General features: G+C 40.9%; 1 protein-coding gene across 3 annotated transcripts in view; it reads right to left on the bottom strand.

The window, feature by feature from the left end:
• The window catches only part of erbb4b (erb-b2 receptor tyrosine kinase 4b), a gene marked incomplete at both ends in the record, with an annotated part of 268165 nt that overhangs the window by 134030 nt on the left and 112093 nt on the right, over window positions 1-22042 (bottom strand). For all 3 annotated transcript variants that reach the window (XM_083908815.1, XM_083908817.1, XM_083908816.1), the window contains one exon: window positions 12662-12813. In XM_083908815.1, the coding sequence (XP_083764941.1) occupies window positions 12662-12813 (152 nt within the window). The remainder of the gene's footprint in view (window positions 1-12661; window positions 12814-22042) is intronic.

Here is a 22042-nt window from a genome sequence, read left to right as displayed (position 1 = left end):
TCTCGTCTGAGTAAAGCAATGACCTAATAAAAGAAATAAAAGAGTGGGGGGAAGAAATAAGTGATGTGGCATACTATTCTGACCAGAGAAGAAATATCTGAAATTGAAGATAAAGGTCTTGGTCTCTCTACAGGGACCCAAGGAATCAGTTTTCTGACCCACTTGGCTGTCCTCTCTCACTCTCTCCATCTTACTCACTCACTCTCTCACTTATACACACACACACACGCACACATGCTTGTGCACAGTAGTGGCCATATCCAGCCCATGGAGTGCAATTTGGCATCCAGACCTATCAGCATTTCTAAGAATTAAACAAACCCAGATAACAGCCATGTTTAATTGGGATGTTCAAGTGGCACAGCGAAATTAGAGCAGGGCATTATGAACGGATGTGAGACTTTTTCGAGTGTTGCTTACGGACCGGCAATGAACCGCAAAAAATAAACCCTTTTTTTTTCCATTAATGTTGGCAGACTTGTAACACTGCAACGTTACTATGACTAATACAAAGCTAATACACAGGTATGTAGGTAGGTGTTTTGTTGTTGTTTTTTTTTACTTATTTTTGCAGAAAGCGCATGATCTTTCAGGCCACAGAAGAAAAAGCAGTGTTATTTTAGTCCAGTAATGCTGGACTTGGGAGCTGCTGTCCGTGTTAAAGAAATAAAGATAAATATTTTAACAGTTTTAATGGAAATCTCCTGTATCCCTAACTACAGACTACAGGACTTAATGGTGTAGCAGATAACTAGTCAGTAGCTGGAAATAGAAGCTGTGGAATCCTCTGTGGTTTGTGACATTTTTACATTAATCTATATCATAGGTAGTCAATTAAAATCCTGAGAGCATCATAAGGTCTAACAAGTTTTGTTGGTTAAAGGCGCCATATGTAAGAATGTGGCCAAAAACGGTTACTACATTCAAATTCAAAATACCGAGGTGTTTTAGATTTCGTTTTTTTTCCGACGTAACAGGCAACCCGTGGTTGCTCGGGAGCTGAGACTCTACTGACTGCAATGATTGGTAGACGGGGGTAGGTGGCGCCACATGCCAAAACATGATTTCAAAACATAAACATGATTTGCAGTCTGCAAAATGTTTTTTTTAATGCAAATATTTAGTCTGTACTGTTGTTGTTGGTGAGTTCAGTTTGTTATATGAACATTATTCCTGAGTGACATATTAGGAGGATTTTATGGCCAGTTGCTTTAGATTTATTACATAATGCACCTTTAAGTCAATTTAAATATGTGCATCAGCATGTGTGTAGCCAACAACTTGAATTATTTTTTCGCCCAGATAAATAATAAGACAGGGCAACAAAACCAAAAATAAAGCATTTTAGATACACATATGAATTACACTAAATTAAATTCACCTTTTTAACATTTAGTTGACTCAAAAACCCTTTAATCTTGTTTGAAAATGGTGCTATCTACATTTCTCTTCTCAGATCACACCACGCTAACGCTACTTTTCTCTGAAAATCATTCTTTTTTTTTTTTTTTTACTCAGTCCTCATCGCTCCCTAGAGTGTGGGTTTCACTCACTCTGTTGTTCGCACATATGTTTTACTTCGGCGTTGCCTCTGATTCCATTTTTTTTTTTTTTTTTTTAATGTTTAAATATTCCTCTCAACTAAATGCCAGGACTCTTCAGTATGAAGCTGCGTCCCTTGCCTGAATGGATCCAGGGAAAATGAAATGACAGAGTGGCTTTTTACTTCGAAACAGTTTTGTATCTGTGGCGTACGTATGTGACAGATATGCAATGTTGAAACTGTGGTGAAAATATGTTTGTTATTTTTCCTTCTGTTCATATAAATGCGAGCAGTGTGCAATAAAAACAGGTCAGATCTCTAATCCCAAGAAAACCAGTGTGTTTTACTCACTGTGACCACAGCGGTGTAGCACTGCTCAGGGGGTGTATTATAACCTTTTGTCTTGTAAACACAATTATGGCTACATCCCATGTCAGCACCACACACAAACCCACATTTGGCAACAAGACAATGTTAAAAAAAAAACTACTTTAAGAGGCATTTAATGCCTGAACAAAATAAAAAATAAATAAGTGCAATCACAAGGTATTATATTTGTTTAGGATCAGCCCTGATCAGCTATTTCTGGAATATCTGGACGTACTCTACAAGCAACCTGGGAAATGATGTTTCCCCAACTACATTACCGTTCAACTTTTCTTTCCCACTCTGGCTTTTTATTGCCACATCCCTTTTTTGATCTCTCTTTTTTTTTGGGGGGGGGGGCGATCTTGCTCACGCACCGCAGATGTCAATGAAAGAGCCGTAAATGTCAGACCAATTTTTACTTCCCAGATAGTTGTGCACACAGCTAGACAAAAGCCTATGTAATTACAGCGGTAGTCACTGGTCCATTAGTGATAAAGACATGATGGCTCGCAAAAGGGTGGAGCTGGCACACAATGCGTTCATTTCATGGTTAAAAGCATGGCAATTATTCTAAAAGAGACCCCCTTTTCTTATTCTCTGTCTATTGCACAGTTTCTTTATGTTTCCCCCCTTCTTCCCATCTCTTTTGCGGTCCTTTTATCTGCAATATGACACTGTCAGGCAATGGGATATTATCGGCATTAAACAGTGTCATCATCTCAATGAGCAATTAAGTTATTCTCTCATCTATTTGGAAAAAGTCAGATCCACTGTGAATAGAACAAAAAAAAGGCTTCCCTCCCTCGCCACCTCTGTCCCATTAGTGTCTTGTGCTCTTATAGACATTTCTGTTTCTTTTGTGGTTCCTCCCTGAATGACACAGCTGACAAATAGTGGGAACAATTAAAGTGTTAGCTCTGTGTTTCGTTTTTTTCTGTTTTTTTTTTTTTCAGCTTTCTGCCCGCACCCAGCCAAAAAAGTAATGACTGGATTGACAGAAATTCACATACAGAAAAGTGCAAAAATCCAAATAACACATTAAACTAGCAGAGTGGTGTATCTATAATGTATCAACTGGTTGGTTGGCTGGTTTATCGATTGATTACTTTTCTTTTTTTTTTTAATTCAGAGTTTTTTGAAATAACTAAAGCATGGAAAAGAGACACATATTCTTCCATCAGGCTCTTCCAAAAAATGACGGGCTTTTCTATTCAATTCCTATTTTCCCCACTCAAGCAACAGTTAATGCTGATGAAAGTGTGAAACTAAATGTAATTTGTTTGTATATGCTTTGATGCATGGCCATTTTCAGAAATAAGAAGCTTGTAAAACCACCCTGTATTGCTCAGGCCACCCTGCTTGTTACAGTATGTTCAGTGCTTGATATACGCAAACAGTGCCAGAAGCCAGGGACAGAAAGTGATACTCTGCTTGTCGTTGGCACTTTGTTTTCATCCCTTCCAAGATAATTTGGCTCGCACGGGTCAGCAACCCTGACCGCGACACCCTCCCATGCCACGTAAAAAACCTCTCAACCCCCTCCAATATCTGCTGGCTATTTATTCCCAAACCCCACTGGTGAAATTGGCTGAGGGCTAATCAACATTTAGCTCCTCTGAGTGTGTTATTACACACCAATTGATGGATGGTACAATTATACCCTGTGTCACTTAGCTAAATGGCTATGTAATCCTAATGAGTTTTTATTCAAACACTGACTAGTTAGCACAAGGAGAGCCAAAGGAGGAGGATAGGTGTGTGTGTGTGCGTGCCCACATGTGTGTGTGTGTGTGGGGGGGGGGGGGGGGGGGCATATATAGCCATATATATTGACAAAAGGAAGAAGGGAGACAAAGATGGGGACAGGGAGAAAAGGAGCAAAAGAAAGAAAAGGAATGAGAGAGGGCGAGCAGAGTGATTGGGAATAGTTTCAATGGCAATCAGACATCATTCACTGTGGTCCATTGAAATGATTATTTGAAATGTTAGTAAACCTTCAAATCACATGGGATGTACAGCATATCAACGAACCTTTAAAGGCTACAAAATAAAAGTCGCAACTCACTTTCCAGTCTATGGTAAGGTACCCAGCATTCATTGCTCCGTGGGAGCAGATAAGTGCTGTCCACTGTGTGTGTGTGTGCACTACTTCCCACCTAGAGTGTACAAAGGAGGGGTTAAATGCAGAGGTCAAATTCACTATCACAAATTGGCATGTGTGCAAATAAAAATTAATTATAATTCTAATTAAAAATATGACAAACTCTTATATCATTACCTGCTGTTGGGCTATAAGACACGAGTCTGGGTGGTGAGGTTTTTTTTTTTCTAATTAATAATCACTTGATGTGATGGGAAAAAAAAATTAAATAATAATAGGATAATAACCAGGTAGAAATATGAAAGTTATTTTTTTTTCTACTGAGGATGATGCACAACATAGTTAGGCTGTCTTGTATTATTATGCACAGGCTCACTGCCCCAGATTAAATATATTACGAGCGGAGACCTAAATAAAGAAAGAGAGGACTAGCAGAGCTGGTGGCTATTTCCAATACTGTTATCGGTAAAGTGTTGTTAATGAGGAGGATGGAGTCTGCATCCACCTGAGCTATTGTACTCTGTGCCCATTTGAGCTTCAAAACCAAAAGGACTCCCTCATCTCAATTCCTGTGGGTGTAGATTGACTTTTGAACCTCTGCCCTGAGAAGTTGGTCTATATCATTCACTTTTCTGACAGGTCACAGAGAGGCAGACGTGGCATTTGAAAGGGTTGGGGCTATTGTCAGATGCGAGGTTTCGCTTCTCCTCTCCACTGCCTCTCCATTCAGCGTGGCACTGCTCTGTTTACGAAGTCCCATCACTTACACTTCTGATGTGAGTACTTGTGTGTGTTACCTCTTTGGGACATTTTCTCACATAAACACTGACTTTGTCAGGACCAGTAGTCCTAATGGAGACCAAAACCTTGTCCTAATGAGGCAGAACCTCATTTCTGAGGAGCTGGTTATGTTTAGGGCTCAGAATTGCATTAGGCATTAACTGGTTACGGCTATCGTTGGGGATAACGCTACTGAAATTGTAAAAGCTTTTGGTTTTTTTTGCCTTTTCAGTAAATTTTATGTAATAACACACACACACACACAGTCAGGGTGCTTTTTTGAAAGTTTCAACATACTGTGGGTAGACCAGCAGCAGTTTTCTGCCCTCTGTGAACCAGTTGCGATCTTCCAAGAATCATCTCCAAACAAGGAAGCAGAGACGCTTCCGGCAGTTAGCTACGAGCCAAATTTTCGCTGATTTTCTCTTATTGCCTTCTACAAGGTCAGAGGTCAGAGCAAAGAGAAAGTTTAAGATTTAGCAAACACATCATGAAAAGTTGTTTTTTTTCCCCCTGTATTTTCTCTCTGCTAAATAGAATTTTAACCTCTCTTATTCATCACTGTTGTTTCAGTGCTCTATCAATTCAGATCATTTTCAAAAGATGGGATCAAAAGTGTTACTCCAAACCATAACCAGTTCATGCCTCAACTAAGCACGGTTGAAATTGAGCCCTAAATTTCATCAGTTTCACCAAGATTTGGTCCCCAGAAGGACTAGAGGTCCTGACAAAGTCAGTGTATATAGAGGAAACAAGTACAAGTTCATGCACACATGTGTTCAATTAATCTATGCATGAGTGAGACCAGGGAAAATCTACACTCACACAGGGAAAACATGCAAACTTTACACATAAATGCCATTGGTCAGACTGTGTCGCAAACCCTGGATCTTATTGCTTTGAGGCAACAGAACTAACAACTACTCCATGTGACCTACGTAGAGATATGTTTTAAAGCAGGGGTCTCAAACTGGCGGTGTGGCCCCCCAATCCATTACATGCAGCCCCCCACTTAGTATCATGTTATAATGGCCCACGACCTCACCGTATTTTAAACACAGTGTGTAGCTGAGGCACAGCTGCCAGCGAGGTGATAGAATATAATATATGTTTGCTAGCAATATTTTTTATGACAGTAATAATAAGATATTTGGTCATAATTATGAATGGCAGTGGCCAAAATGGCTCCTGGTACAAATCTAATTACAGTTGTCCACACTATTATTTATGTAATTTAAATAAATATATGTTTTTGATATTAATACATTCATTTTGCATCCTAATTGTATTTATAAGTTTATGTGTGATATCATGATGCAATATTGTAAACAGTTGTTTTAGGCTAGGCCGGCCCCCTCTTGACCACAATAGATGCACATTGGCGCCCAGGTCATTTGAGTTTGAGACCCCTGTTTTAAAGTAATGGGTCTTTTGCGTAGCTTCACTAAGTTTAGCATAAGCGGAGAACTTTTCAACTATCCAACCAGCACCTAAAGCACCAAACCAATCAAATTATTCCAGAAAATGGCGCTGACCAATCAAATCGAGTTTATGCGTTAAGGCTTCAAACAGAGCTATACACGACAAGGCAATTTTCCCCCCGTTGCTGCTGGTTTGTCGGTCACAGTGCAAACATTAATGGCAAACACAGCAGGCGTGCGGTTATCAACACCTTCAATGAAATTGGTCATGAATGACTCTGCACAAAAAAGGAAAGTGTCAAACAGGCCCAACAGCAGGTGCTAATGCAACACATACGTGCGAGAGTACTGGCATAAAACAGCATTGGAATGCAGTATAATGTTTGCATATTTATGTATCTGTAAGAAACATCTATTTATAAGCCATATATAGCTGTTTCTTAAATATGAGATATGGAATTAAGGCGTTTCTTTACAACCATAAATCAAAGGAGATCAAATCAGGTGTTCATCAAAGAGGAGGGGATCATTTATACCATGATCCCAAGCTACCATACGATGTCACTCAATTCCATGTGCATTTAAGTTACTCTGTGGAATATTTTATTTTGAGTTAATATGTGTCTCTAGAGGAGGTAAGAAAAAAAAAATAATTTCAAAAATCCTTTTCTAAATTGACAAATCAAAAAAAATATTACACAGCCAGAGTCGATTTAAAACTTCCCCCTGGTTGCCACTTTTCATTTAAAAGTAGGAGGGCAGAAACTCAAAAAGTAAGCTGCAGAAAATAACTTCAGATATCAGTGAGTAAAAGGTTTCTAGGGACTGTTTAATTTTCTTTTATCTTCTTCTTCTCCTCTGCGGTCCATTCAAACTAGTTCCTGGTTAAACTTCTTCACCCCATTTCCCTCCCTAACCTTTCTCCTCAGGATTTCTGTCTTTCAACGGTCTCATTTCCCACCACACACTGTCCTTCTTCATGTCAAATTAAAGTGATGGAAATGGACTTGAGGGGATGCTAATTGCAATTGTCAATCCAATCTAGGTCAGGGCTGAAAGACAGGGGGCTCCCTAGCACTTCATCAGTCTTCATTAATACTGAAGGAGTTTGCCGAGGAGCAGGGGGGCAACGTTATCTGCACTCATCTAACGGTGCATCAAAAATTAGGAAGATGGAGAGGGGCACGGGTGGCACCTGTGGGACAAAAATGATAGTCAAAAAGTGTCAAAATACGCTGCTTCCAAATGCTATCATCCCACAACGTTAATGTTCAAGTTTTAAAATTGGAATAATGACAATCAAATGTCGTGTGATCGGATGACAGTCTGGTTACGGCACGGCGCGGCACGGCACGGCACGGCACGGTACACCGTGCCTTCAAAAAAACCTGCATGAAACCATCTGAATCTCACTGATCTCATAATGACGATAAATCTCATCTCCCTGTCATCTATTTGACAGACATCCAGTGGCATCTTAATGTTAATTTGTTAGGCCAACTCGTGTAACATTTTATGATGCAGTAATCAGTCTGTCAGGGTAAAGCTGGGCTGGAAGTTTTAAAGGCAGAGTATGTCTAATAAAAAAAAAAAATAGCTGGCGAAAGAAGAAACATGGCCCTAATGATTTGCCATACATTTATGACCTTGTCACATGAGCGCATACACACACACACACACACATATGCAGTCGGCTAGTTACTCTGGGCAGCAACTATTTGATAACTCTGTTGCACAGGCACAGATGGTCAATGCACCCCCTCTGGCAAGGCGAAATTATGCTTTACCAAATGAGACATAAACTTAAATATATGCAGCAGTTCATCGAACCAACAGATATATTCCCTGCATTTTTGCGGTTAACCAACAGAGTTAAAGTACCTCCTAAAATGAGGAAAAGAGGTAAGTCTGAAGGGTGATGAAGCTCCTGTTGTGTCTTTTTTGGGGTTCCTAATTTTGTCTGTAAATTGGCTACGAATCAATCATTTTATGATAATACTACACGTGTGTCAAATAACATGGAAAAAATGTGAATATGCAAAAGAGTACCGTTACAAACACCACCAACATCTGCAGTTCCCTTTGGCCATTTCTGAGCCCCATTATAAGTTGCAGCTCGTTGTTTAACAACTTAGTGTTTTGACTCGCACTCACGACTGTAATTGGGTCATTTGCAGTTGCGGCAGGCAGCTGTTTTTAGTGGAGGGAGGGAAAAAAAAGAAGCTCTACAAGCCCACTTCTTAACAACAAATGGCAGACAAAGTTAGCAGCCAGCTGGTAAACACATATCACTGTACCAGCTGAAGAGCAACATATTACCTTCAGGATTTGGCTGTTACTAAAAAAACTGAGATGAAAAAAACAATGGACATATAGGCGCATTACTTGATCATAAACACGACCAAGTTTTTTTGTACCCTAGGTCCTGAAAAACTCAGCAACAGTTTGTCAACATGTTCTCCAGCAAAATACTGTCTACTTCTTTATCCTCCACATTAGTGTCGTGGGGGGCTGGAGTCAATCCCACCTGATATAGGGCTGAATGGTCGGTTTTCTCTCACACTCACACCGACAGTCAGTTTAGCGTCTCCACACGAGGAGAACATTGGCAAACGCCAAGCAGAAAGACCCTCAGATCAACTGGGATTCAAATGGATAACCCTCTTGCTGTGTTTAGAAGTCGTTTCTGTTGTCACACAAAGGTTCAAAACAGGTTATTGCAGGTTTAAAAAAAAACCCCCAAAAAAACGGATCTCCCTCCGTTTAAACTTTGTGTTGTTGGTGACCTTGCAGTACGATCTCATATTGTGTTTTCAACCCTCCATAGTAGTAGTAGCGACTATGCGGTAGGATAACACAAATCTGATCTCTGCCTAAGGTTAATGTTACCAATGCGGTAGAGAGAAACAGCTCACATAAGACATATTGCATTCTAGCTTTCCCTTGCTTGCCCAAAATGCTCACCGTTCAATGAGATTCTGCACATCCCCATTGTCAGTGTGGTTATATCTAACTATGGTACAGAAAACAAGTGCAGGGTCAAGTGAATACTTAACATTATGAGTCATTTAGGGCCATGTTGACAGGCCACCATCCCCACTACACAGCAACTGAGCCAAACGACTAAAAACACCTACTTTCTTTCAGGGCATCATGAAATACAAATGGCTCTGCAGTTCAATGTAATCTGTCTTAAATACTTCATGCAGTTTGTGGTTGGAAAAAAATGACCAAATACAAATTCACATGTGCAAGTGGGGCAACACTGGCGGAGTAGTGGCTAGCACTGTTTGGTAAAGCAAAGTTTTGTGACCTTTTTGTGACCGAGGGCCTTTCTATATGGAGTTTGCATGCCCAATGGGAGCACATGGGTATTCTAAATTGATCGTAGGTGTGATTTTGAGTAAAATAGGTTGTTTCATCTCTGTGTGTTGGCCCTGCAATGGACTGGCATTTTGCCCCGTGTCAGCTGGGATTGGCCCCCACGACCCTTATGTGGAGGATAAAGCAGTAGACAATGAATGAATGAATGAATGTTGCAAGTTACAACGATAACAAAGTAAGTTCGGGTTATTTATTTGAATGTGTGCTGGTAACACAGTCTGATCATAAAGTCTTGATAAAGTTACATTCTAACAATTATTCTTACCCCAATATCTCTCGTTCTGTCTGTTCAAAATATCTAATATTTCAATTTGGAAGGATTGACGTTTACTAATGGTTAGAATGACAAGACAAACAATATACGATCCGACTGCGACTGTGTGCTCCTTCTGAGACTGGGAAGATAGGAGAGGGGAAAATTAATATTTCATAATCACAGATCTGTTTGTGAGCGTCGACGAGAAAGTGATATGAGGGTGGGAAAAGAGAGACGCTAAAGCGCATCTTTGCGATCCTCTGTGTCCCATTCGATTAAAAGAAGCCATCACACTAGACACTGTGTTGAGCCGAGGATAACCTGTCATTTCATTTTGTTGATTTGCATGCACTCAAGATGCAAATGCATGTTCTGCTTATAATAAGATTCAGATGGAATGGGAATATGGATTTAAGAGTGATTTAAAACACAGGCGATGTAAACACTGATGGTAAGGCTCACTGGCGTGGGGGGTTTTGTTTTGAATGCGAACGTGCGAGAGAAGGGATAAACCTCAGTGCACAAACGCTGTTATTAATCACTGTGCAAGCATTGATTCATGGGTCGTCGAGGCAGTTTGGAAGATGGACTCTATTTACTGCTGAGGTTGTTTGAGGGGTTCGGGGAGGCAGCCATCAATCTCCTGGCTATCTCGAAACGACGGCGCCAATGCATAGGCATCACTTTCAATCACCGCGTAGAGACAGCTGGTATGGTAAGCTGCTACACAATAGTCTTTTCTTCACTCCTTTCCCTTTTCTCTTTTTCAAGGTGATTTTTTTTCTTCTCTTCCCTAAGGAAACATATTATTAACGTGCGTTATCATAATAATAATATTATTCCCTAAAAACACACACATTGGCCTGCCCTCTTGCTCCCTTGCTGTTTGGCACCCTGTGTTCTTAATTAGCATCTTCAATTAACCCATGTTAATTGCCAGCCACAGAGAGGTGGAGGCACCTAGCGAGCCGACACACGACAGGGAGCCACTCTGTAAATGACTGGTGTGTAGAGGTGTGCAGCTAAAAGGGAAATTGCGGCGGAAAAGAACCTTTCACCTCGAATTGCCAATACCACTTATGTGCAAGATTGCTTATACAAATAACGATAAACAGAAGCGCGGTGCAAGTATCGTTGTTGTTGTTCTCGAAATACAAACAGGTTCTGTGTAGTTACAACCATCGCACTTAGTTTAGAAATACATCGCTCCTCTACTACACCATCTATTTTAATCTAAGTCTGCAGGGCATATTACCTCAGCCGGAGTCTAATGCTCCCTCTTACTCAATATCATCTTGGTTTTAATTTGTGAGACAGGGGGGTGAGTGGGGTGGGTTGTGGGAGTGGTGTCATCAGTATTGTTGTGTGTACAATGTAGAACACTTAATGACTGCGCTTTGTTTTGCAGCCTTGATCGATCTTGATTTTCTTTTCTCTTTTTTTCTTTGTCCGAGCAGACTAAATCAACAAGATGTCCAACCCTATTCGTTTCACCTGATGAAATCAATCTTTTCTGGCGATATTAACGTGAAATCATCACTGCAAGGAGCAACGCATACAAACACAAATATAAAAACTAAGCTTGCCTTGTTGTGGGGACTGCCTTTTCTGTAAAATTCTCTATGGCACATTTCATTCTCACAGCAATTCCTGCCTATTAACACAGTCAGCATTGTAGCGTAACACCAGGGGAACTCCTCAGCCCCCTAGATAGACTGAAATCAATGAAATTCAATTGGAGTCAGATGGCATTCACTGTGCAGAGTGCAGCCAGCATAGTCCAGGGTGCAGCTCTTGAGAAGCGAGGGGGGCCAACAAAGGTCAAGAGCAGTCTCTGATTTCACCAAGACACATTCTTCACCCGGCAAATTTCTCTACATTACTGTCCTTTTATCACCGCTCTTTATACTGTAACTAAACTAAATCTGTTCAGCTTATCATTGGCGATGTGATCTAGTGCGGATGCTGGTGAGTATGGAGAATATCTGTGCACATTATCCAGGTAACAAGGTTGAATGAGAAGCAATTACAGTCCACAACTGAACCCCCATTCTGGACTATAACTTGATCTTATAATGAACGCTAAACCTATTGAAGAAATTACAGTAACTAGTACTGGTAACAGGCTTTGTACCTAAGGTTGTGTAAGGTACAAAATCCTTGTGTCCACACGACAAGGTTAAAGGTAAAGTAAGTAGTTTATAGTGACATCTAGAGGAGAGGCTGAAATTTACAACAAAGAACTGCTCCTCTGCTCATCCCCTCCCTTCCCTACGGTATCCGCAGCTGGTCAAATGTCGTCCTCGTCGTCTTTCTCCGTGTCAGCAGATGAGGTTCGTGAGGCGAGGGAGAGGGCGAGCTACCGCGGCCGTAGCAGACGAAGCGGAGAGAGTGGAGGCGGGACTTCCGCTACAAGTAAAGCGACGATTGATTTGTTCTCTCGCGTTTGTCCTTACAGGCTCCGGTAGAAACATGGCGTCTCGCTGCTAACAGTGGCTATGCAACCGCGGCCCGCGACCATGTTATTTTACATGACTTTTTGAAACACTACGAAAATGAAACAAAAACTATTATACAGCGACTAGACAATGCAGGAGCACATAATATGTATAAAAAAAGTGGATTTTGGGTTATATAAACCCATAAATACTACACAGTGTCCCTTTAAGTAAGTCCAAACTGCACTGGACAAACGTCACGTCTCAAAGAATCTCAGTGCGCAATCAGTAATTAACAAGAGAACTCATAAGAAAAATATATTCCTCAAACTTAATCCACACCAAACTTTTCACCCATTTAGTTCTTACCCTGAGAAAGGTGAGGTCCCGACTGCGGTCGATGCTCGTGATCTCAAGGTTGCCCATTACGACTTCACAGTTCTCGTAGTATTTCCTCAGGGTTCGATACTGCTGCTCCAGGTCCGACAGTGTGCTCAGTTTGTTCTCCGTACCAGCGCATACTAGGAAGGGTAAGAAACAGAGACGGCGTGAATAAAAGCTGTATTGCATATACTGCGGCTGAGAGTGAGACAGTCACACACATGATTAAGCGCCGCCAGTTTCAAAGACTAACAGGGTCAACAGTTTTGCATTAAAAACAGCTTGAGCGCTGACCATGAATGCCACAGTGTAGGTCACCGTGATCCTATTTCTCAATAATTTGATCCGAGAAAAGAAAAATGTTGGCTCGTGTTTCAGTGTGTCAAAAACACTGTGCAGCAACACAATTCAGAGAATGCACTGTGCACGGTCCACAGACACCTGCTTAACTGCCCATTGTCATGTAAGGCTACAGAGCCAATGGACCTCATTGCATCCGACCCGAATGTCACGTGACCCTCAGGAACCTCAGGTCAGATGAAAGCTCTTTAGCAGCCTGGTGGGCTGTTCACTTGACAAGTGATTAAATCGTGTGTTATTTTCCACCCATCACAAACCTCTTACCCCCCATGATGACACGAACCACACACCCAATCAGCTGCAGCTGCCTGGTGTTACATGAAGCATCGGCCTTTGTGGCAATTACAAAGATTAGGCGCCAACTCAAGATTGCCTGGGGCTCATCACTTTTTCTTCATATACAGTGTGTTCCAAAGCAAATGAACCCAATACATTCCAGTCAAGTACTTTGCAGGCTGTGCATACAAATAGTCCAAAAAGTGACACAGTACTTGATAATGATCCTGTGCTGCAGCCTCACCAGATGTATGGTCATGATTTGTTTTGAATTATTTTTACTGTATGTTTGTCTGTTTTGCCCTTTGTATTGTTTCTTTCCAAATGAATTTGCTTATCTATAAATTCTCTAATTAGTATTTTGCTTCTTACAGTGCTATCAAAATATTTAAAGGCGCCATATGTAAGAATGTGGCCAAAAACGGTTACTACAGTCAAATTCAAAATATTGAGGTCTTTTAAGGTTTCGTTTCCTCCGCCACTGTAGCGCAGACGTAACTGGCAACCCGTGGTTGCTTGGCAGCTGAGACTCTACTGACTGCAATGATTGGTAAACGGCGGTAGGTGGCGCCACTTGCCCAAAAATGATTTCAAAACATAAACATGACTTGCAGTCTGCAAAAAAAATTTCTTTAATGCAAATATTTTGGCTGTACTGTTGTTGTTGGTGAGTTCGGTTGGTTATATGAACATTATTCCTGCGTCTCTGTGACATATTAGGAGGATTTTATGGCAATTTTTTGGTTTTATGGTTGCTTTAGATTTATTACATAATGCACCTTTAAACAATTAGCACATCACCTGTGATGAAAGAAAAATTATTGAAAATATGTTGAAGCACGAATTAATACTGCATACAAGAATGTCTCAAAGTGAAATGTGGAAACATGTAACTAAAATTCACAAATTAAATTGGAATTAAAGATATTTTTAGCTTCTCTTCTTTTCTGTGTCCGCTTCTGCTTTTTGTGACACTTCGGGCCATGCAAATTTTGGAATAATTCAAATACAAATAGGAATATGAACATTTGCACCTTTGCAGTACTATAGTGTAATTTAGTTTAATCTGTATTGCCATTGTAGTTTGGCTTCTCCCACCTGCACCCTCATAATGACCAGAGAGCCAACAGTGTAACAGGGACTTGTCACAATGTCTCCCATGAACAGTTACCTCTCTCTGAACACCGTCACACTGAAAGGCCTTTAATGACACTTTTCATTTTAATTCAGTGTTTTGTGCAGACCCTACCCTATACTTGCGTTTCCTTTTTAAACCTTATAATTTCCTCAGTTCATTCTAAGTGTTTGCACTTTCGGCAACCTATAAACTAGGCCAAACTCATTTACCCATCTTTTTTCTTTCGCACAGGTACTTGGTGGCAAAATCGTTCAATTCCTTTTCCTATTACCTTCTGTCGTTACACCACAGATACATAGAAGGAGAGTTCCGCCTCAAGGCAATACGGGCTGAAGAGACAAATGGGATTGTGTCCAAACACTTCCACATCTAAGTAGATATGAGATAAGTGGAAATTATTCCAATGCGACCTAGGCAATACTTGTATGGCTGTTGGTGATTAGCTAGACTGAACATAGCATAACGTGCTGCTCAGGAATGATATATGACAGACCAGGGTGTTTTCAATAACAGTTAGCGTGGGCTTGAGGGAACCGGGATGGATGGTAGAGGGGCTCATAAAGTGAGGATAGGTGTAATAAACTATTATTGCACCCTTGAGGCAGGGTGCTGAGATCAGAGCAAAAGGCCATCGTGGCATGTGATGTGTAGTTAAATTTTTTTTATACCTATTTGGTTCCCCAAGCATGCCTTCAGTGAGCCCACAGACTTTCGGAAAGTGCCTGGTGCAGTGTGAAGTCTGTATGTTGTTTCCCCGTGTGTGATTTATAATAAAACTCTGAATTCCTATAGCGCCGCATGAGACTGCGATGGTGCCAAGTGAACCACAACAAAACCATCTGTGCCGTGTGGAGTGCATATAGAGGAAGTGTGAAGTGTTGAATGTTTGGCACTATTATCCTACTAGTGATACGTCTGTGTGTTTGCGCGCATGAATGTAGGCTAGGTGTAAATAAAAGCCCCTCGGGATGTATTTTCTCCCTCTTGCTGCACAATGGAATCCATTACGCTCGATATGTTTCATCTGAGCCTATATATCACAATAAAGGTTTTATAAAGTGCAGTGTCTGCTCTTCATATCAGTGTGACCTACCTACACAGAAGAACATGCTATAAGACACTGTGTTGTCAACTGTTTAGCACAGTGCATGTGATACGGGAATAGCTTGCAAGAGAAGCTCAATCTTTATGTTGTGTAAAACTTGTGGCTGAAGTGAATTTATATTACATGTTTGATGGATTTCCCTCCTTTCTACACTTTAAACACCAATGACATTCACTACTGTATTCACATATGTATAGTGAATCTAGAAATGCATGACTATAGTGCAGGGCTATTCAACTAAAATTTCCAGAGGGCCAGCTTTTCGGAAGGCTGTCCAGTCAACTGCTGTACTACTATTTTGTGTTATAGCACTTATTTATTGAAATCGCCATTAGTTTTGTGCAAAAAAGGTAAGTAACCAACCAACATTCAGGTACAATGCAATTTGCAATATAGTGCAAAACGGTTACAGTTACAGTACCACCAATAGGCTCTTACAAAATTAGAGGTAACAATATAAACAACATTAAGGTGCAATGGCCACAAAAAGAAATATAAGTAACAGTACCAATAATATTCAGGTACATTTGCTACAGTTGGCTCTAAGTGCAAAATATTCTGGTACATACATAGGCTGCCCTACAATTACAGCTGTACTTGTATTTGCCAAAAAGGGACGCAAAGTGTTGCAAAGTGCCAGAAATAGGCTTTTTAATAATACATTCATTATTTATGGGGTTAATGGGCCGTGGGCCGGCCCAAATTGCTTGAAGAGCCGGTTCTGGCCCCCGGGCCTTAAGTTGAATAGCCTTGCTATAGTGTCTTTACGTGATGTAGGCTACTTGGCTGTGTGAGTAAATTGACATACATTTGGAGAATCGATGGATTAATGAATGAGGATTTTTTCGATACACATAATTAATGAAAATATTATGAACCAACGGGTGAAAATTTACAGTCTGAAGGGAAATCTACCAATGATTTTTTTTTTTCTGTACTTCTTTTACATAATGAACTTGTGATTACCCTTGTTCTATCCTTTCAAAACTATTGGGGCATAGACAATGAATATTCATGGCAATCAAATGGATGGACGGATGGATGGATTACATAGGCACTGCACTGCTGTGGTGTCTGTTCCTTTGCCCCCGTTCATTTCGTACGTTGTGTACTTCATCAACGGTGCCTCGTGCAATTATTGAATGCCTATAAAGCTGGCAAGTCTCTGATGTTTATAGGTTCCTGCAGAGGGAAGCCAACAAAAGGTCATCCCAATAGCCATGCAGTCACTGACTGAATCAAATAAAGTTGCAAATGTCACTTCCGTAAGTAAACACTGTCAATAGCCGAGCTTGGCAAAACGTGGCTTGAGTAAACAGGAGGACCGTGTTGAAGTTAAAACTGAAACACCGACTCGTACACGTAGATAATTTTCTGTCCGGCACACATCTGTCTGTCACAATCTGAAGCCAGAGATGTCCTTTGTCGCCCTAATGTCCCTCAAATGAGCTTTGGTGGTTAAGTGTGAGTTACAAGCCACTGCTTCATCATGGTGATCATTGCAGAGATTATTGTCCATCTGCTGAGCGGCTTAATATGCATCAGAAACAATAACCAGATGAGCGTTCGTGATGATGCCACGGTCCAGTAATGCTAACCCCCCTCGCTATCCTCTGAGCTGGTCACCTACCAAACAATGCTGTTGCTGTCTCCATATGTTCCGTCATAAATTAGAATTCACGCCCTTGCGGGTCCACACAGAGTTTTCCCACTGACAATGGCCTACAGCCGCCACTGTATTTATAGAAGCTGATTGCATGCAGCTTATATTAAAAGTCGCTTGCATGGTTGCGAGCTGCGCCTTTACCGTACCGCTGAGTCTCACAGTTATCATTTGCCTCCTTCTCGTGCAGACTTTTGCTCAGCAGCCATTTTTGACACATTTTAGCAGAAAAAAAAGCATGGGTGCTACACATCATATTAACGACGGCGCTGTTCAGTTCATGCAAATTAGAACAGTTTCACAGTGAACCGGCATGCGCAGAAGCTAAATGGACCTCAGCCATCATTCATTTGATGATTACACTTGTGATTTTTCCTACCATGACCTGTCAAAATGGCTGATGTGCAAAGGGCCCATTATTTTTTTTTGCAAATCAAGCTCAGGAAAAAAAAAAGAGCTATCTGCCCAGCAATAAACAGCTAGCAAACAAGATGCAAGTGGAATCAGATTTTTTTTTTCCTTCCTCATTATAAAATGAAAATTAGAGATTCAGTTGGTAAGGATCGGTGAAGACTAGGTCACAATCTGATATATACTGGGTGTTTTCGGGCTGTGGTACTGACACTAATAACAGTGATGCATGTTATATTCTTACTCTTCTCTGTGTGTGTTTGTTGCCAGTGTTCCTCGCAGTTGCTGTTGCCTTTAAAAGGTACAAATGACCACATTTTTCTTCCTTTAAAACCCAGATGCCCAGGTGGTGCCTGAGAATACACGAAGTTCAACAGCTAGTACAAGTATGAAGGCTGCAACCTGACCATTTAATATCTCTCACCACTTCTGTATCTAAACTTGTCTCCGGTCAATAAAAATGTGCAGCCGACAACAGATCGAGTGAAAAGCCTTTTAGACCTCGCACAGAGTAGTAGGAAAAAGTGTGTATGTGTATTTATGTGTGCTTTTCTCACCTCTTTAAGACACGTTTCTGCTACAAACACAAACATTGTTAGGACCTTGTTAGAGTGGTCACCTCTGGAGTGGGAGGTTGGTGGTTTAAACACTGGCTGCTTCATATCAAAGACATGAAAAATGGTATCTGCGTCCTCTCTGCTTAGCACTCGGCATGAAAGGAGGCAGCAGGGGGCATGTAGGGGGCAATACTCTGCCATGGACTTGCATCTTATCAGGGGGGGGAGTAGATATACTCCGAGTCTCTTCATGCTATAAAATCCAGAGATAAGAATTGAGCGTATATGCTCCTTAAAGGAGTGTAACTGACTATCTGCAATATTTACAACCAGCAGGCATCATAGTCTGGTCCTGATGAGGATGATCCACATCTCTGAGAATTAAGATGCTTTTAAAAATGAACTGGTTTGCTGTGGAAGATCTGGTTGTGTTTGCTTTGATGGGAAATTAATAGATGCTTATTTATTTATTGAGCATAAACTGGGTCCTGTGATCGGACCCTGGTCAAATCAGTTCACCTTTTACCTTCAAGGTGGTTGTGACAAAATATCAATGACTCAGTTGTACAGAGGTAGAAATGAAGTACCTTACAAATATTGTATAAAATACAACACACAGCAATTAACTCAGGACATTGTCTCTGAGCATGAGCGCATGACCACCAGCTGCTGATATCCCGCCATTATTCCAATTATGCATCAACCACTGGAGGGCAAAATGAAACAGGTTCAGAGAGATGCTGACAATAAGATGCATGCAATTTATGGTGCATTTCAAAAGTAAATAGCACTGAAAGCACCTTCACACTTGTTTCCCAGAGCCTCCATTAATAAGTAAGTGGGTGGAGTGCAATTGTATGTGTGTGAAAAAAAACAAGCGACCTAAGACCAAGTCAAGCGTGTGTATATCTGCACATTTGACGCTGTATATGTGATTACTATATTATATCAGAGAGGTTTCATTGAGTTTTTTTTCTCTGTGGATTTGCTTACTCAGAGACTTGTTGCTAACAGGGCTATTTGTGTGCTAATGGCAGAAACAGTAAACCCCTGAGGTTACTCAAATCCCCATAGTCTGCTAAAGCGAGGCAGCAGACAGGCTGAGCAATGGGGTCAGATTAACCGCTCACGTCTTAAAGTGGTGCAAATGTGTGTGTGACAGTGTGAGTGGTGTGTGTGTGTGAAAGGGAGAGAAAACTAAACTTGTGTGCACGTGCATCTCTGCAGTGGCGTTGAGCTTTTTTCCGTTTTTTGTTAACAGGTTGACAAACTTTAGTGGACCTCAGGGTGTGATCAGTCGAGTACACAGAAAACACACATCACATGCTGTTTAGATTGTGTTTACCGTGAACTAAGGCTGGGCAGCAGACGCGGTTTTTAAAATTATACCAATATTTCCCAATGAAGTATGGAACTATCCAATACTGTTTATGTCATTATTCTGCAGATGAGAGGAGAGTGGATTTGCCTATAGGTTTACACAACATCGTTTTTCAGGCACTGCCAGCCACGGTTTATTCAGTGATTTATATTTTTATAAAGCAACATCACGTCGCACGAAAAAAAGAAAAGGTGAGAAGAAAATGTTAAAGAGCAAAGCCCAGAGGTCAGAGCTCGAACAAATTGTGTAATTTCTTCTAAGAAAGTCTATGGAAATATAAATAGCACAGACTCATTTATGCTAAAATATTTCACATGGGCTTAAGACCATTAACATTTCCTTCTACCCGTCTCTCTTTTTTTTGTCTCCTGCCAGTTTTGACCCCAATTTTGAAGTCTCCCCCTCAATTTGATTTTTTTTCATTCACAATTTTGTGCATGACTTCCTTCTTGAAACAACCTCGTTCCCCCTACAGTATAACGCACAATCACGTCAGTAGGTCAGAGATTTACCAAGGGTGAAGCCTGAAAATTGCTTGTTAAAAAGGGGACTCGTGATGTCATGTGTTAGCTGCTCTCTTTCGGCGCTATTTATCGTCAATGAGCATCAAAAGTTTAGTAAAATCCACTCCACACAACATCCTCTACTTTTGGCCACTGAACACACTATGTGTCACACAAACTGCAGAGAGGCTCCACAAGGACAGTTGTTGAGGAGTGGGACATTGTTACTCTCCAACTATACAAGCCTTTTTCAAGCCCGTATGGGATTAGAATCTCTGACCTTCCACACGCTCACCTGCTTCTCTTGCCTCCGGGCTTCCACCACTTTGTTCCCCCCCCCCCCCCCTCCATTTCCATCCCATTCTCTGCCTCGCTGTCGCTGGACACTATTCTAACCTCCATAGGAGTGAGTGAAATCTGTTCTGATGGTTTGTCTTTTCTATGCCATATCTGCGAGGACACTCTATCAATTAAGTCAGCAGGCCATTCAAAAGTGTTGCCTCATATCCTTCATGCCTCCAGCTCATAACACTTTTCAGCCCCCATGTGTGGTCGTATCCATGAATCTTAATCTCATACCCAAACAGTTGTCATCAATTATCCTGGCTGCTACTGCTAACTCTTCCCCTGCCTCCCATTTTTCCCCATTAAATAAAAAAAAAAAAAAAGCATTTTTTCCCTTCAACACTGTGATGGAATTGCCTCGCTCACTTGCTCGGGAAATGATTTCTCAGCAGGGTCGTGGACGCGGCGCTTTCCACAAGTGGAAGACAGACAGACGTGCGTGCATGTGTATCCCTTTGTTTACTGTGTGTGTGTGCTTTCAATAACATACATTTATTTGTGTGTGCTGATTCTGCAGTGGGTGGCTATTAACAGATTATCCCTGCAATGTGGGAGCAGACAGCTCAGCAGGCAGGAGAGAGCACAGCAGTCTCTATAGCATCAGCACAGAGAGTAAAGAAAAATAATAACAATACAGCCATATTGATTGACATAATGGGTATCCATTGATCCAGTATTTCTAACGAATGCAGTAGTAAAGTTGTTTTTGGGAAACCCTATTATTTCTGAAGCTGTTTTCCTTCCCTGAAAAGCACATAGAATATCTGGCATTTTTTTCGTATTCTGCATAATGCAATGAAGAAGATACATTGGCAAAACCAAACTCAACGAATGCACAACTCAGGTAAAAAAAAGTTGTTTTGGACCCACAAGTGGGACAGAAAACACAACCTTTTCAGGAATGCCACACTCATCTACATGGTCACTGGACAGGGAAGAGAACGGGAGAGACTGCAATGTCACTTGTCTGCAACTTAAAATAGTGCTTATACATACTGCCGCAGCATTTCTCTAACACATACAACAAAGCTCAAGATTCAAGATAAGGGTAAAGGGAAAAACTGATTTCAGGAAGGTGTCTTTCAGAAGAGAATATACATATACAGAAGCCCATCACAGTGTCTAAAGTCATTACAGTGAAAGTGCAGTGAGAGCAGCTTGGCCTTACATCCACCACAAAAAAAAAAATCTATTTCCTTTTCTACCGCAGGAACTTTTCGAATTTACCCGGGATTTTGAAAAACCTCAATGCGTTTCCACCTAAATTACCGGGGGGAAAAACCTTCCCACTGGCGACCAAGGTCTTTTTCAGATTACCAGGATTACCATTTTGCAGCTGTTTTCAGTGTTGCCAGTTTAGCAACCACGCTGGCCTTTGTTTACAAAATCTAGAGTTTACGATGGGATTTTAAGGTTGTTGAGGGTTTTTTTTCAGCTACAAGCTACAACAAATTACTCAATTAAGGTTTTGTTCTCTGTTAGATATATTCCAGCAATTGAAGCCTAATATTTTGAAAAAAGCTTTAAATGTCTTTATATATATATTTCTTAATACAGTTCCTTTGTGTATGTTTTGCCTGGTTTTGAAAAGTACAAACAAGATACAAAGATATAAAAAAATACATCTAAA

Source organism: Microchirus variegatus (genome assembly GCF_963457635.1).
Source record: "Microchirus variegatus genome assembly, chromosome: 22".
Lineage (NCBI taxonomy): Eukaryota > Metazoa > Chordata > Actinopteri > Pleuronectiformes > Soleidae > Microchirus > Microchirus variegatus.
This window is presented reverse-complemented; position numbering and strand designations above follow the sequence as displayed.